Source organism: Calidris pugnax, unplaced genomic scaffold (genome assembly GCF_001431845.1).
Source record: "Calidris pugnax isolate Ruff unplaced genomic scaffold, ASM143184v1 scaffold17, whole genome shotgun sequence".
NCBI classification, from domain to species: Eukaryota; Metazoa; Chordata; class Aves; order Charadriiformes; family Scolopacidae; genus Calidris; species Calidris pugnax.
Genome location: NW_015090794.1, coordinates 12,820,762 through 12,837,888, shown reverse-complemented (window position 1 = coordinate 12,837,888; position 17,127 = coordinate 12,820,762). Strand labels below are relative to the sequence as shown.

The 17,127-nt window shown below is 43.0% G+C and overlaps 1 protein-coding gene across 2 annotated transcripts in view; it reads left to right on the top strand.

The window, feature by feature from the left end:
- The window catches only part of ADCY9 (adenylate cyclase 9), an 88,564-nt gene extending 71,788 nt beyond the window's left edge, over positions 1-16,776 (top strand). For both annotated transcript variants that reach the window (XM_014936336.1, XM_014936335.1), the window contains 4 exons: positions 2,025-2,184; positions 5,498-5,646; positions 8,492-8,533; positions 14,575-16,776. In XM_014936336.1, coding sequence (XP_014791822.1) covers positions 2,025-2,184; positions 5,498-5,646; positions 8,492-8,533; positions 14,575-15,763 — 1,540 coding nt within the window. In that variant the 3' untranslated portion in view covers positions 15,764-16,776. The remainder of the gene's footprint in view (positions 1-2,024; positions 2,185-5,497; positions 5,647-8,491; positions 8,534-14,574) is intronic.
- Positions 16,777-17,127: the final 351 nt, after the last annotated feature.

Sequence of the window (17,127 nt, the reverse complement as noted above, 5' to 3'; positions counted from 1 at the left end):
CCCCCCCCCCCCCCCCCCCTTCTCTTGCCTTTAGGGTTTGGCCTCCTAAATGTTAATCCTAATTCGTCGGCTTTGGGAGAATTGCGCTTTATTTTTAGAGGCATGAACTTGGGTGGCATTTCCAGAAGTACTCGATACTGGGCAAACTTGGCTGCAGCTGGCAGCAGGGAGAGTTCTGTCACTGGTGTGAGAGGCAGCTGGGTTACAGCACTTTAGAAAACTCAATTCTTCCTCTGTCGAGCTTTTTAAAAAATTTTTGTGTTGCTTTATAAACAATTTTTTAAGTTTCTGTGTTGGAAATTCTTTTTTCGATGGAATATAGCTAATATTGGTGTAAATGGAAGTCCATCAAACTAGGAACAGGCAAATCTGTGAGCACCCTCTCGTGGGGTCCTGCTGTATTACAGCAGCTTCCAAATTTATCTTTTTCTATCCACTTAAGAATAATTTCCAGATTTTAACATATTACATTAGGGAAGAGCTCTTGAAGCCTCAATAAAATGCTTGAGGTTGCAAAATTCATGGAAGCCTAGACCAGAGAATTAAAATATCATTCGTAAACATAAACATATTTAATCATAAACAATCTGAAATAATACATATTTAAAGGTGTGGAATAAGTGTGAAATCCACATAAAGAACTTTAAATTTTTCCTGGTTTGTGTCAGGCTTTTATCCAGTATAATACCTTATATTTTAGACAACAGGGTTAAAAAAATCATTGGATATTTTTTCTCTATTAAAAGTTAGAGGTAGTGGGGTTAATTTGTGTAGCTTTGGAGACTGTGAATTTCATATTTAGTGTATGTTGAATTTGAAGGGGTTTTTTTTAAGATGTGAACGTTTGTATCCCAAAAAAAAGCACTAATTATTTACTGGTTGGGCTCTGTAGCCCACTATCGGGACAGCAGATTTTACCTGCTTAGGGTGCTGATGATAATTTCATACATCCACATGTACTGGCATTGCATGAAGCTCACTCTGCCACCTTATCTTTTCCTCCCCTCATAAAAAAATAATTAGAAACTTGAACAGCAGTCGCAATTTTTCTGGAGTGACTAATGTTTTTTGAGCTTTAAGAAGGAAGTTATCCCGAGGATGTGTTTCTCTAGATAAATAATAGTTTTCTGTGCAACGTCCCGGAGCATTAAGCATCCTTTTACCTTTCCTTATTCCCTTTAACAATTAGAAAAGCTCTCATTTAAGAAGTATCTCCGTTAAGCTGCTCTCCAGAGCTCTTCCACTTGGCTCCTTCGGCGCTACGCAGGTTTGGGCCGTCGTTTTACCGGCAGCTTGAGGCAAGAACCGTTCCTTCCCTCCTGCCTCGCGCCGAGCCAACTGGGTTGCCATGGTGGGTGCCACCCGGCGAGCGGAGGAGCCGGCTCGGTTGCCAGCTGGCCCCCGAGGTGCTCATCCCAGCCTCTGCCAGCTCTCAGCCCACACTCTTCTTCTTCCCCTTCCCTAAGGAGAAGGGGAAGGGAGGACGGGAGCTTGTGTTCTGGGTGGTTGGAACTGGGAGAACTGGTTTGGATTGCAGTGTAAGGTTAGGGTGGCGGGGATTTGCGCGGCCTCTGGGTGGCTGCTCTGTTGGCAGGGGACACAGCCCTACTTTTCACACATTGCTGGTGTTAGTTTCAATAATCTTTTTTAACTTGTAAAAGCTTCCCTTCTCCCCTCCTGCTTTAAGGCTAAATATTTAGGAGAGGAGAGAAGTCTTTCCTATTTTTACCTTCCAAACAAGTGAAAATTGAGTTTCAGTAGCTGGGTTTCAGTTTGTTTTCTCCAAGCTGACCATCCCTCTTGCTCTCCCTCCCTTTGCTGACACCCCTTGCCGGAGCAAACAATCTTTCAACAAACCTGGATTATTTCCTGAAATTACCAATGGGTGCCATGGCGTGTAATGTTGCTGTGAGTGCTCACGGAACCAAAGTGAAGGATTCGAAGTTACCTTATTACAGGTAAATGAGAGGTACGAAGCGATGCGCTGAAATTAACGCCCGGATCTGTGATTTCATGTCTTCCAGAATGGCGTTCTTTCTGGAGGAGGTGATGACTTGCACCAAGCGTCTCCTGGAGGTGATATCTGGCTGGCTGCCTCGACATTTTTTCGGTGCAATCCTGGTTTCTCTCCCAGCTCTTGCAGTTTTTTCGCACTTCACCTCTGATTTTGAAACAAATATACATGTAAGTTGTCGAACTCCGTTTCGGAACCTGACGGTTTGCATCCAGCAAAGCTCATTGCTTGCCTGCTGTCTCCTTCACCTCCCTCCTGTGTTACAGCTGGTTGATACAGATCCCTTGGAGGGATAGGGCTTTGTGTGTGATAAAATGCCTAGTTTGTTATGTAAATACAGCCACTTGCTTATTTGATAACTCTCACATAAAAAAGGAGAGGGATATGCCTGCCTACGTGTGGAGGTTTGTATATTTTTTTCCCTTAGACCAAACACTTCTGCAGGTGTTTATTCTAGATAATGCCAGTTGTGTGTCTCGGGCTTTTCATCGCGTTCCTTCTGGTTGTGATTTAGAGTTCGTAGTCGGAGATGCCGTGTGTATTTAACGCGTGCACGTTGGGGAATCTCGACAGCCAGAATGCTGTTAGCAGGGGATGGTTTTTCTTTGCAGGGTTTAGGTGGAGAAAGTCAAGGGAGAGAGAGCTCTCATAGCAATAATTTCATTTCATATAGAAATGATTACCCTGCAGGGGCTGCAGGAATGGTTAAAGGGATGCAATAGCTGCCCTCTGGAAAGGAACGGAAAGAAATTGGCATATTTAGCCCAGCCACAGAAAGATCCGCAGGGGATTTGGTGTCTCCTTTAATAAAAACATGCAGAAGGGAGGAAAAAAGGGTTCAATATTGAGGAGGGGAAAGAATAGTTTAATTTAAAGGCTATCTGAGGCATAAAAATCAACGCTTGAAAACTGTGAATTAAATGGACTGGAACCAGAGGTGAAAGTTTGTTTCTCTGAGATAGGCCAGTGTACAGCCCTTCCTTTCCAGGGCTTTGGGGACTTCTGTTTCACAAATCTCTTGCTCTTTCAGGTCCCTGGATGTAGGTAACGACCAGATCCTCCTCGTTCCTCCCATCCCAGTTTATTACTGGGTGTTGGGAAGCGTTTGCTCCATGGGAACGTGTGGACCAGACCTTTTTTGGTCCTTCCTGATTTAAACAGATATATTCCATGGTTTTCACAGTCACAGAAGAGTTTATCTATCTGATATTCTTTCACATCCCATGCTTAAAATCATTCTGCAGCTTTTAAAACCTTTTGTGAATTCTATTTAACTATTTTTAAGCTGTAATTTTATTTTTTTTTTTTTGTGAATTCTATTTAACTATTTTTAAGCCGTAATTTTTTTTTATTATTATTTAATGATGGTCTTCCTCCCTCGTGACTACCAGAAGACATATCGTAGGAATGTTTTCTTCACACTGAAGGGAGCTGAAAACCTTCATATCTCTCTGCTGATTTTTATATCATCCCGTTCATTTCCATCCGTGATCATCTCTCCAAGCGTTTCGAAATAATGTTGGAACAAGCATTTTATCAGTGTTCTCTCAATACCTGTTCAGATCAGTCTAAATGCTTCGGGCATCCCCAAAATGGAGAATGAACTTTGCTTTCTTTCCTCTTGCAGGTCCTCCAGAGTCGTGGGGCTGTTGGCTCACTCTCCAAGAGATGTCCCAACTCGTCTTGTGCTCAGTGTTTCAACAGTCATGGAGCTCTAGGAAATGGAGCCAATCTATAGAGGGTCAGGTAAGTGTCATATTTTACTATGACATGGTTTTGCAAAGTTTTTTTTTTAATTCATAGCGTTTTATACCCTCCCTGGAGATTAAAGAATTAAAATCAAAATTAACAGAAACAGCAATGAAAAAAAAAAAAACTTTCCAAAGCCATGCATACATAGTAAAACACAGCACTTACCGACCCTCTATAGGCTGGCTTCATGCTGGGGCATCACTTGGAGTGAGAACCAGTGCTCTGCCACTTTAGGAGACCTGAAATGGGGGAAAAAAAGTAAGTTTAAATTATGGGGGGTTTTTTATGGACGCTTCTGAAATTCCTTCTATCCTTTTTTTTTTTTTTTTTTTTTTTTTTGAGTCGTTTAAAAAAACAACTGTGCTTGTGGTTTAAAAATGGTAAATTATGTAAGGGTTTTTTTTTTTTCCCATACTCTGTGTCTGCTTCTGAATCACATGCTTATTTGTTATGCTACAGTATTGCTAATCTGCAGTCTCTGCACTTTGCCTGTCAAAGAAATTTAAAATGAGAGAGAAAAGGGAGAGAATGATCATTTGATACTGTAAAAGGCAGTATCAAAAGCTAGAACAGAACTCCGTAATGCCATTGTGGAGTCTCTGTTTCAGCTTGGATGGTCATGAATATTCCTGATAAAACCAAAATTTGCACATCAGCTTGAGAGTTGTGACCGCTGTGAGATTGTATCTCAGGGAAATGAAGGCGTTCTGGGGAATGTATCCATCCTGCATTTCCTTTTCTTTATCCAGTAAAGATGTGGAAAGGGATTTATTTTTTTTTTAGATAGGGCATTTGGAGCACAAAATCTAAATTTGTCCTTTCAAATTGGCACAGGTGGGGGTGTTACTGAGCATCAGTTGACGATGACTGATACCTGCCTTTTTTACCAAACCAGATTTTTTTCTTTTTTGAGTTCTCCTGCTGTTGGCCAGTGTGATACTGTCCTCTAAGAAGTGTTTTTAAGGGTAAGCAGGTGGGTGAAGTTTCTGAGAGTGTTCTGTGTTCTCAATGGCCCCACGTTTGGGGTCAGTCTTTTTTCAGTGGTGCCCAGTGATGGGACAAGAGGTAACGGGTACAAACTTGAACACAGGAAGTTCCATCTCAACATGAGGAGGAACTAGTTTACTTGGAGGGTGGCAGAGCCCTGGAACAGGCTGCCCAGAGAGGTGGTGGAGTCTCCATCTCTGGAGACATTCAAACCCCACCTGGACACGTTCCTGTGGGACCTGCTGTGGGTGACCCTGCTCTGGCAGGGGGTTGGACTGGATGATCTCCAGAGGTCCCTTCCAACCCCATCTCTTTCTGTGATTCTGTAATAGAGTTGACATCAAGTCCAAAACAGACAGGTTTTGACCTCAGTAACTGAGAGGAGGTTACCATAAACGTCTTCTCTTTTTGTTTTTTTTTTTGTTTTTTAATAAGAAGAGGCACTGACCTTTTTGCAAAGGTAAGCTGAAGGTACTGAAAGTTATTGAAATAATGGCTGTATAATGCAGTAATGCGAAACTCCATCTGGGGAAAATTGTGACAACCAACCTGTGCTAAAAGTTTTCTTGCTCTTTGAAGGGAAGACCTCCATCTCCAGGTGCTGTCTCCTGCTACAGACACTGTGAGGGATCACTTGCTGTGCGAATAACGCAGAGGAAATTAGATCCTTCTCTTTTATGTCGCACACGGAAGGGCTCGGGTGAGGAGGAGGAAGCTAACGCGCGCTCTCTCTCTCTGTTGCAGTACACCATGTTTATGTGTTGCGCCATTCTCATCACCATTGTGCAGTACTGTAACTTCTGCCAGCTTAGCTCCTGGATGAGATCTGTCTTGGCCACCGTGGTAGGAGCGGTGCTTCTCATCCTGCTCTACGTCTCCTTGTGTCCGGACAGGTGAGCATCACGCCTTAGGGCGCTCGAGGGCTGTGTTTCAGATGAAGAAGTTTGGTTTTCTCCACCAGTGAAGTGATTTTTAATATCTGCCATGAATTTCTGCACCATCTCAGACTTAATAATTTGATTTGGGAAGAGTATTGCATTATTATTAATTTTTGAGGGGTTTCAGGACAATACCTGAGGGTCCCTTTTCTGTACTCTGTGTTGACATGACACCCTGTCCTCCACTGATGTGTTTCTAGGGCACATTTACACTTATCAGACCCTTAGAATTGCCTTTCATTGTTTGCTTGAAAAAAATCTATTTCATTCAGAAGTTTCTGAGGCATTTAGTGGTGCCAGAGAGCCCAGTTGTTCCCCCACACCCCTCTACCCTTAGGAACCACTTATATTTTCTTCCACTTTCTTCCTCAAGCAGTTTTCCACTGTGGAAGGCAGGCCCTTGGATTTAATAGGATTCTGATACCCTGATTCCTTTCTCACTCTCCTGTTTTTTCAGAGGACGCTGCGAGGCAGGAACCAGAGGAATCCAGTTAATGCAGTTTTTGTGCAATAACCTTAAGGCTTTTCAGTTTTGCCTCTGATAAGCAATTTTCCCCATAGGAGAACTTGTTTGCAGTATTCTCCTTCTGTTTGCTTGCCAGGAGAGGCAAGGGAGTCCTTCCAACCATCCGCTCCTGTTGTCAAAATTTTATAATCAACTTGCACTTCTCAATGGCTTAAGAATTATTTGAGCCAGAGTTGGACTTTGCAAGGACTTCTTGTGTTAGATTATTCTAGTTCCTGTCAAAAGCCCTTCCTTTTACCCTTCTTCAGTGTCCTGCTTGAATCGTACGGTGAAAAACATGAAAAAAAAACACCCCAAAAAACCAAAAAGAGTTTGCAGATAGATGTTTTGTCTGAGTATTTAGCTTTTTATCCCCTCTCAGGTATCTTCAATGGTCTCTCTTAATCTTGATCTAATTTATACAAATAAAGACAGGGAGAACAAAAGTCACTCCTGTTCACATCTGTACTTTGGAAGTGGCTGGAAGGGTTGGAGGAAGAAAGCTTTTCCTGAAAAAAAATAACTTACAGTTGGAATCAGCTGAGAAATGGTTTCTCAATCATATTAGACTAAAGAAAAATCCCTTTTTTGTCTCTCTGCAGAGCGCTGGGGCAAGGAGTGCAGGACAGTTCTTTCTAGCTCCCATGGAGGGACACAGGGTGTTTCGTTTCCCTCACCTTTTCTCATTTTTGTTTTGTCCCTTTGGTTTCAGCTGTCTGACCACCAGCTTCACTGAGAAATTAGCCCCAGGTTTGGTTTTTCAGGGAATTTATTGAAGAGCAAACCCTTGATGCCATTTCTCAACTCCCAGGCAGGGGTTCCTGCAGCTCCTTCAGCTCCAGGCACGCTCCCACGCTCCCACATGGAGCTGGCGGGGCATGACTACATGCTGCTTCATGGCAGAGCCTTTGAAAATGGGGTAAAAAACACTGTATTTGTAGTACCTGAAGTTTTCATGCAGAGGGAGGCAGTGAAGCCAGAAATTGACAGTCCCCCCAGGGATTGTTTGAACAGACCTTTGTGCATCCATGTTAAAGGAGTTTGGTCGCAGAAGAAAATCAGAAGGTTTGGTGCCATAATCATAACTCCTTATTCAAAGACAACATTTTAGAGCAGATTATATGGGTGATTACTAAATCAGCTTGTGCATAAGCTCTGTACTAAGACTTTGCAGGAACACACACAAAAACCTTGGATTTTCCCTGCTTTTCAACTTTATTAAGGGATTGGGAAAGGCTGGTTCCCAAGTAGGGAGGTGGACACCTTGCTGTGGTACCAGTTCATAGCATCAGCTTGTGCTGGCTACTGAAGGAGTGCTATAAATGTTAAAAAAACATTATCTTAAGAAATTTTGCTAATGATAGCATGTTTTCGCCTGTGGTTTCAATAGCGGTGACCATTAATGGGCAAAGTACAGAAATTATGCAATATATTGTTATTTCATCTTTTAAACATAAATATTTAAAGTAATAGGCAGAGTTGTGCAACAGCAGATTTGAAAAAGTGATTTAAAGGATTGTCCTCAAACCAGGACAATAATGAACAAAAATAATACAGGTTGAATTGGTGAGACCCATAACTTCTGTTTGTTAATAACTTTTTTGCTCCTCTCTTACCATGAGTCTGGCTGATATTTTTTTGTCACGGTGATAATTGCAGTTTTGTGTGCATCAGAGGCAAAGCCATTCTGTAACATCCAAAAGTAACTAGTCCTGAGAGCTGTAATACTTGGCTGCAGCAGAGAAATTGTAACCCAAGTAGACACAAAGATGGAGTATCAAAAAATCCAAAGATGGATACTTTTTTTTAAAAAAAAAAAAATAGGCTCTGTATTTGTTTGGGTGGTTTTGTTTCGGGTTTTTTTCGTTGTTTTGAGGAGTTTGGGGCTTTTTTGGGTTTTTTTAAAATCTTTGTATTGTGTAGTCAGATAAGATGAAGGCATAAACTGGGTCTAATTGTTCAGAAATTGCTTTTCCACGTTTCCAAGGTAAGATGGGGTTGTGTAACAATTTCTTGTTCCAGGGATCATCGCGGCCGCGTTGTCGTCCATTCCCCTTTCGCCGTGTTTGCGTCTCTCTCTGACCCCTTGCTTCTTCTGAGCAAAATGTGCAGATAAATCACGTTCAGCTGAAGTTTGTCTGAAGCTGGTGGAGCACACGATGCAATTACTGGTCCTGTGGTCTGCAAAATAGAAAAGTTGAAAATGCAAACTGAAATTCTGGCAGGATGCTTTTGTTTATTGCTTTAACTTTCCTTCGGAAATCAATGCTTTTTTTTTTTTTTTTTTCCTTCCAGCTCCGTGGAAACTTTACATCTAGATCTGGCACAGAACTTCAGGTAAGCTTTATATAAAATTCCCAGCTTTATGTTTAGGGATGGAAACGTTTTCAGTCAATTACACGTAGCAAAACTTTGCATCCACAGTAATACACTCGGGAATTGGACAAATTGGTTCAGTAAGTTGTGTTTAAGCTCCTTGTGTGTGTAATTTCCTTTACAGAGGACTTGGGTATGACCAAAAATCATCAGAGAGATGATGCTGCAGTCGCTGTGTAATGCTATTTTCTTTTTTCATTTATTTCTAGGAAATAGAACTATGGAGGAGGAGGGGCTATATAAAATAGCATCTGTTTTTGTAGTAGTAGCGGTTCTTAGAGCATTATCTGTACATCGTGAGCTATTTATTTCATTTCCTTGGCTGATTTGTGCCATTCAGGAGTGTGCTGGGTTGGATGTTCTCCACAGCTGCCCAGGTGAGGATTCCCTGGGGCAGAGGAGCTGCAGCTGACAAAGCTGGGTGTGATGCCACCAGGATGGGGACGTGCTGGTGATGACAGTCTGGGTGCTCTCTGCCACCCACAGCTGGTTTAGGCAGAATAGCAGCTCCTGTCACTGAGAGCAAATGAAATTTTAGCCCCCAGACTTTCAAACAAACAAGCAAAAAATCTTTCCCTGGGTTATTAATAGCCCCTTATAAATAAACGTGTTAAAGATTCACTCTGATTATTTCAGTGTTGGATTTCTCATGGGTTTATTGCAAGCCTTGCAATGTGGCTTTTAAGACTTTCAAACAAACAAGCAAAAAATCTTTCCCTGGGTTATTAATAGCCCCTTATAAATAAACGTGTTAAAGATTCACTCTGATTATTTCAGTGTTGGATTTCTCATGGGTTTATTGCAAGTCTTGCAGTGCGGCTTTTAGAGTGTTCTGATTGGTCTTTGGTATTAGAAAAGTGGGTGTTTCCTAATTACAAATTGGGGGGCAGTACTGGGGCCATGTTGTACTTGATTGAAGTAAGGACCCTGTGAATATATGACTCAGTAATTCATCTAAACAGATGTGCATTCAGGAGCATGTACTTTTACTGGAAATATCTACTAAAACAAAATTAAATTATTTTTTTTTTAAATGTCACCTACATGAATGCTATGGTAGTTTAGAAAACCTGTGTTTTTTAAGTGCAGAGAGATGGTAAATGTGCTTTCAGGTGAGATATTTATTCACCAAGAAGTTATCACTTACTACATAGTGTTGGGGGTGGGTTTTGGTTCCATTTGGGTTTGGGTTTTTTTAGGTGGGTTTTCCTTTTTGTATGGCTTTGATTCATGAAAGATCACTTCTTTTTCATAACAGAATTCCAGTTCACTAAATCCAGAATGGAAAGTTAAAGCCAAAAGGACTTGATTTTTTTTTTTTTTGCAAACTGAAGGGAATTTTTTGGAAAGGCAATGTATGAAATATTAAAGCGTGGTGATGTCTGGAAGTAATATTTTAGGATTAGGCTGAGTTTGGATCCTGAGTGGGTTATTATTAGTTTGTGAAATGGCCATACCTTTTGTGTTGCTCGGAATTATAAACATCTTGCCCAGCACTGACACCAGCTTATCAGGCTCCTGACCAGCTGCTAATTGCTAATAAATAATTCATCCTGCCTTAAATAATTGACAACCCAGTCTTCCGTTCGGTGAATACTTCTACATCATCATTTATTAGAGATCTGGCAAAAAATTAGGTATCAAGCATTGTTTGCACGCAAATATTTTTCTTCCATAAATATATAACTTCTAATTCAGGACAAATAAAGCTAAAAGTGGGTAAGGAACCGAACCACGCAGGAGGTGCTGTTGCAGTCCGGTGTGGAGCGCTCTGTGCCTGCTTGGCACATCCAGGCTTGGGATTTAAATACCAAATAAGGCAGTGACCAAAATGTTTGGCTCCTTAAAGAGTTCTAAACTTCATTTTAAACTTTTTATTATGATATGGACTAGATCTGGGCTTTTACTGCCCTTCCTTTGGTTAGGACCTGTGTCATCTGTGTTAACACAACACAAGGCTGCCCTCCCTGCGGGTTGGCAGAGGTTTTGGGGGGTTGGATGGTCTCTGCCTCTGGTTTGGGGCAGGAATGGTGTCGGTCCAGCCTCATCTCTGTCAACAGCCCAGACTCCGCTCATCTGAACCCGCCCTAATCTCGTTCTACTGTTAATTAGCAGCAGAATTCAACTTCTCTTTTAATGGGCGTTATTGAATACCGCAGTTCTAGAGTTCTGTGCAAACAGCATTTCCCTGTTCTCCTGCTGATGAATTAATAGAGTTGAAACTGCCCTATCCTAACAAACTCACTGAAATAAATACCTGAGAAGGGTTCCTCACTCACCCCACTCAGCACAAAAGCTTTTTCTGTGTTCTAAGAGGGCCCAACAAGCTTACTTGTTTTGCACGCCTTTAATAAGGTTATTCCCTCTTCTTAATCAAGGATCAAGATGATTATTAATGGAAAGAGAGATATTAGTAATGGTAACGAAGTCTTAGCACAGAGTTCATCTCTGGACTGTCCACGCTGTGCTCCCTAAATCAGAATATGGAATTTACCTTGTTTTCCAGACAGACCGGTTCTTCAGCCCAAAACAGATACGGCCATAAACTTTGTCTTTTAAGCAGGGAATATTTCTTATTTTCATTCATTTCTTATCTCACAGCAGGTAGGGAGTATCATTTTCCAGTTTGTGACTGCTGGGGGAGGAACAGCGATAGACGACTTGAGGTGGAAGACTTAAAATGGCTTGATGGTGGGGGGGGTTTATGTGCGTCCACTGTGTGATCTTCATCGAAAGCAGCTGTTTGATTTCCCCTTTCCTCACATTGCATTCTTTTTTTAAGTTGTAGCAGGCATGCATCCTCTTTAAATATAGCAAGATATCCAAATCCAAACATAGGTTACTGGCTCAGAAGCAAAATGGCTTTCCAAAAATCTTTATAAGTAGAAAGCCATTATCTTTATGATTTGTGATCAAGCCAGAGGAGATTCTATCTCCGGAGCTCTCACTCGTTCCATATTCAACACACAGCCTGGATGAAGATGCCAAGTTAATAGTTGGGCATCTGTGCCAGGAAACACTTCACCAGTTTGAGTTAAAGGAACATTGTCAGCTTAAGACTTCAATTTGAATGATATTTTAAAAACAGTTTTCTGCTGCAGCACCTCGTAAAAAAGTAGATTAAAACAATTTGGGGGGGGAAGAGGGTGATCCTTTCTGTTATAGGTATAGGGTTTTTTTCTTCTTATTCTAGAGAGTAGCTTCAGGTCATCGTTGCTAACTGGCTACGTAGGATGATTTATAGTCCTGGAACCTGAAATGTCCAGAAATCTAGTTTCCAAATGAGTAAGATGTAATTGCTCCCTCCTTCAGCCCAGAATCACGGCTTTTTGTCCTAACGCTCGTAGCAGTCGCACCGTGATGAGAAATGCCTGCTCTGGGAAAGATGCAGCACCTTCTTTTTTTTGAGATACTAACCCATTACCTTATTAATGAGATCAGGTCAGCTTAGGAGTGAGTCACTCCTTTCGCGTGCGCATCTCCGAGGTTGCTCGCCCACGTGGGGAACAAGGTCAGGCCGGCGCTTGAGGAGATGATTGAGAGCTCGCAGATGCCAGCCCTTCAGGAGCGGGGAATGGGAGGCAGCAGGTTTTTCTTAAAAGGCAGATTTTTCTGTTCAACACCAGCCACTTTCTGCAACGTAGAATTTGCGGCGCTCGCCTAATTCATTTAAGAGGAATTAAAGTACTTTGAGGAGTATTTTGTACAATAAACGGTAAATAAAGAGCCTTTAATGACTTAAATAAATCCCTGTGGCGGGGATGTTTGATGTTAGAGCAGATTATCTGGATCAAATTCGTGCTCTCAAAGGAGTAACGTGTCACTGCTCAGATCCTGGAGCAGATCTCTTCCCACAAGGTAACGGAAAATAACGAACTGTTCTGTAAAGAACCTGAATCGTGCTCCTCAGCCGTGATTCATTCCTCACCTTCTCCAGCCTCATTTATTCTCTCAGATCTTTGGTCTTACTTACCCTCCCCTCGTTTTGTTTCATAAGCCCATCAAACTGGGAGGATATTCTGCCGCCTGCAAAATAGGTAGCAAGGATTGTATTTCAGGACTTGTTACCATTCCAGTTGTTAATAACTTTAGCTTGGTCTTAGTCTCTGACTTGTCTTTCTAGGGAGAAAATGGATAGGCTCTTAGTGGAGGTTCTGTTGAGAAAAGTAGTCGTAAGGGGAAAGAAACTAGTCTTAGAGCAGCAAAGCACCAGCACTTAGGGGAACCTCGTTGTAGGCACCTATTTGGGGAGCTGGGGGTCATCTCCACCTTTCAGTCTTCCCTCGTGGGGGTTTTTAATATCAAGCCAATAAAATGAATATCCCTTCGCTTCTCCTGGGAGAAGAGGTATTTATGGTTGCGAACAAAAAGGAGTGATTTCCAACATAATGGGCAGTCTTAGCTTTAGTCTAAAATTCAACCTGTTGTAAATATTTTACTTATGGGAAGCTTTTTCTCCTACAGGCATAGGGTCTCCTACAGGCTTTGTATGTATTAGCTTATAAAAGCTAACAGATGCAAAGACCATAGTCCATGCAAATGTTCTCAGAGATTGTGCACATTCACCTGTTCCACAACTGGGCTGTGGTTTTGCTTCATCACACTTTTCTGTCCATCAAATATTTGGGAATGAACATTCAGAAAAAGAAACCGGGTCCATAATAAAGCTCAATGGCTCAAATGTCTGCTTCGATTTCAGAAGTGGAGCTGAAGCCGTGTCCCCCGTGGACACAAAGAAACAAACTGAAGTTAGAAATGCTGAAACAAATCTGGTTTTCTCTTCTTGAGCTGTTGCTACAGTTTTTGCTTTGAGTTTCAATCTCTTTTGCGATAACGTACCTCCTTAAGGGAAATCCAGACAGACACTGAGGTACGGATTGCCTTTTTGTTTTTCAGGGAGAAAGGTTGATGTGATGCTTCCCCTTATCAAACCATCTCTTGACTTGAAAAGCTTCAGCATGTGTCTGCTCCTATCAAATCTTAAGCTTTGGCATAATTTTATAGGAAAAAACGGCAGTTAAGCGACTCCAGAAATCGCTGCGTGCCAATCTGTCTGGGTTGAGACTTCGTTTGGAGGATTGCATAGGTGGTGTCTTCTCAGATGAAACTGGTGTCTCTGCATCTCTCCAGAAAGCAGAGATTGCAGGGTGCAGATGTCTCCTTCTTAAGGGCGGTTTGGCGCTGGAAGCCTCCTCCATCGGCACTTCATAGTCTGCCCAGGCAGTTGACGGATTGTCAAAAGGATTTGAAATATTACTCTCAATCTATGTGAGACATGACTTTTTTTTTTTAAATCTTGGCACTTTGAGAAACTTTCTGTCTCCACCACAAAAAGCTTCGGTGGTTATAACGTACAGAAGATGTCAACCCAGAGCTCCAGATTCTCTGCTTTCCTGCAGGAGATGTGCCGTTCTCCATCAAGTGCCTTCCACAGGGTTATCTTCTTCCAAAACCTTCCTGTGTGGACACTAGAGGTGCAGATGACCTCATCAAAGGTCACTGCTCCCTGGTGAGGGGACAAGGGAACAGTGTTTATAAAGCAGATGTTACTGAATATTGAAGGTAATAGAGAAAAAAGATAAATTCCACAAAACTTAACACATACACGCCCCCTACACAGACATATGTGTGCGCACACACGGGCATTATGAAGCATTTTTATATACGTATTTACATGGAGTGCTTTTAGTTATATATTTAGATATAACGATAACTGTTTCCTTGGTGAAGTCCTTAAAATAGGCTGGGCGATTTCTGTGTTGCTGAACCTGATCAGAGCCCTTTAAGGAAGTACTCGGTGAGTTTAAGAATGAAATTAATTCGTTAGCATCCTTAACATCAGATAAAGTTACCGGTGCCTATTGTATAATTGAGTGTGTAACGTACGCTTCCTACCCTTTTTTTCCAGGAAAGGATTTCTGACTTTGGCGCAGAAACGGCAGTGCCCTAACTCTGTGGTTTTAAATGCACCTTTCATGTTCTTCCCTTTCTTCTGCTTCCAGCTCCAGAAAAAGTCCGTGCAACAGTTCGGCGCCAAACGACACGAAGAGGCCGGCAGACCTCATCGGCCAGGAAGTGATTTTGGTTTCCTTCCTTCTCCTCCTCCTGGTCTGGTTCCTGAATCGAGAGTTTGAGGTCAGTTACCGCCTCCACTACCACGGAGACGTGGAGGCTGATCTCCACCGCACCAAAATTCAGAGCATGAGGGATCAAGCTGACTGGCTGCTGAGGAATATCATTCCCTACCACGTGGCTGAGCAGCTGAAGGTCTCCCAGAGCTATTCCAAAAACCACGACAGCGGCGGGGTCATCTTTGCCAGCATCGTGAACTTCAGCGAGTTCTACGAGGAGAACTACAAAGGAGGCAAAGAGTGCTACCGCGTCCTCAACGAGCTCATCGGGGATTTCGACGAGCTGCTGAGCAAACCCCATTACAGCAGCATTGAGAAGATCAAAACCATCGGGGCGACCTACATGGCCGCCTCGGGCCTGAACACCTCGCAGTGTCAGGACAACAACCATCCCCACGGGCACCTGCAGACCCTTTTTGAATTTGCCAAAGAAATGATGCGGGTGGTGGATGACTTCAACAACAACATGCTGTGGTTTAACTTTAAGCTTCGGATCGGCTTTAACCACGGCCCCCTGACTGCTGGGGTCATCGGCACCACCAAGTTGTTGTATGACATTTGGGGTGACACTGTGAACATTGCTAGCAGGATGGACACCACCGGCGTGGAGTGCCGCATCCAGGTGAGTGAGGAGAGCTACCGCATCCTCAACAAGATGGGGTATGACTTTGACTACAGGGGGACGGTCAATGTGAAGGGGAAAGGTCAGATGAAGACCTACCTTTACCCAAAATGCATGGACAACGGGATCGTGCCCCACCACCAGTTGTCTATATCTCCGGACATTCGGGTTCAAGTGGATGGCAGCATTGGGCGATCTCCCACGGATGAGATCGCCAACCTGGTGCCTTCTGTACAGAATTCTGATAAGACAGCGCATGGCACAGATAACTCAGAAACCAAGGACATCCTTCCTTCCACCAAGAAGCTCCAGAAAGACGCGGCGAGAGCGGAGGAGAGGTGCAGGTTTGGCAAAGCCGCGGAGAAGACTGACTGTGAGGAGGCGGGGACCGAGGAGGTCAATGAACTGACAAAGCTAAATATCTCTAAGAGTGTATGATGCACTGTCGGAGTTGCATGAAGTGCTCTGTCCATAGAAACACAAAGACCTTTGCAGTTTGCTTTTTTCAAGAGAGACCTTCTCGACACCTGGGTTGTACGTTTGTTTTCATTTCGGCGCCTGATGCCGTGTGGATCACGGCTCTTCGGGCCTTGTTTTCATCCATCTCTCTCCTCCATGCCCCAAATCACATCCCCAGCTCCCCAAGCTCCCCGTGCAACCATCTTAACAGCTGAGTAGAGGATATTAAGTGCCTTCAGATATACTCCATTGGACTCCCTGTCAAGGTACAGAGGCCCCAAGTGAAATCATAGCTTTGGGTATTTATCTAATTTTAAAGAAAAGAAAAGCTGTGGTTATATCATTTTTATTGTCGTTTCTCACAAAACACTTTTTTTGGCTAATGCAACTCCTTGGGTTTTTTATATCTCTCTGAACAATGTTTTACTGTTAACAGACCTTTTGTATGTAAACACACAGACAAACGTGCATGTATCTACCATATGAGACTGACATAAAGTGCCAGTAACGTACCACAAAAGAATGTCTTGGCGAGGGGGGGGACACGACAGACAGTCTGACTCGGCGTCGGGCTGGAGGAGGAGCTCTGCAGTGGCTCGACGTTTGCTTAGAGTAGGCTGAACATCTGCTGTAGGTTTATTCTCCTTTACCGATGCTTTTTTTCTTCAACCTTAACGTGCCATCGTGTGCTTTGGATACACTTCTTTTTTCCCTATAAGCCAGTGAGTTACTGATCCGTGGGGGATGGAATAAGGGTTCGGACTTTCACCGGCGCTCGGGACAGGTTTCCAGAAGCAGATTGAGTGACCCACGAGAGCGTTAACGATTCAGGGTCTTAACGAGCCTAAAGCAGTTTCGCGTCGCTCCGTGCCCTTGCTGAATTTTGCGAAGGTAGGTGAAGGTGGTGGTATCTCTAAGCTGGTCTGATCTGAGAGAGAGAGAGAGAGAGAAGCAAAATAAATGTGTTGGGAATGCCTTTATTTATTTATTTATTTTATTCTTGGTTTGTTTTTTTTTTTTTAATTTTGTTTTGTTCGGGTTGGGGGGGGGGAGGGTTGTGTGCGGAAGGGATCAGGAGAGATGACTCGTTAATTGGTTTCAAGAAGAGTTAATAAGATGGTGTTTCAGCCTCTTTGAACTACCAACCACTGTGAGGATGTTGTTACCTATTGGCAATATTTGTTTCCAAGCTGGTGAAACTTCCGAAGCCACCAAAGGCAGTTGAGCGCCCCCAGCTTCCCTCTGCACTCAACCAATGGTGCTGCACAAGATCTTTCAGGATTCCCCCCCCAACTCCCTACACTCTGCTTTTGCAGCAGGGAGGAGAACAGCACGCTCCCTGC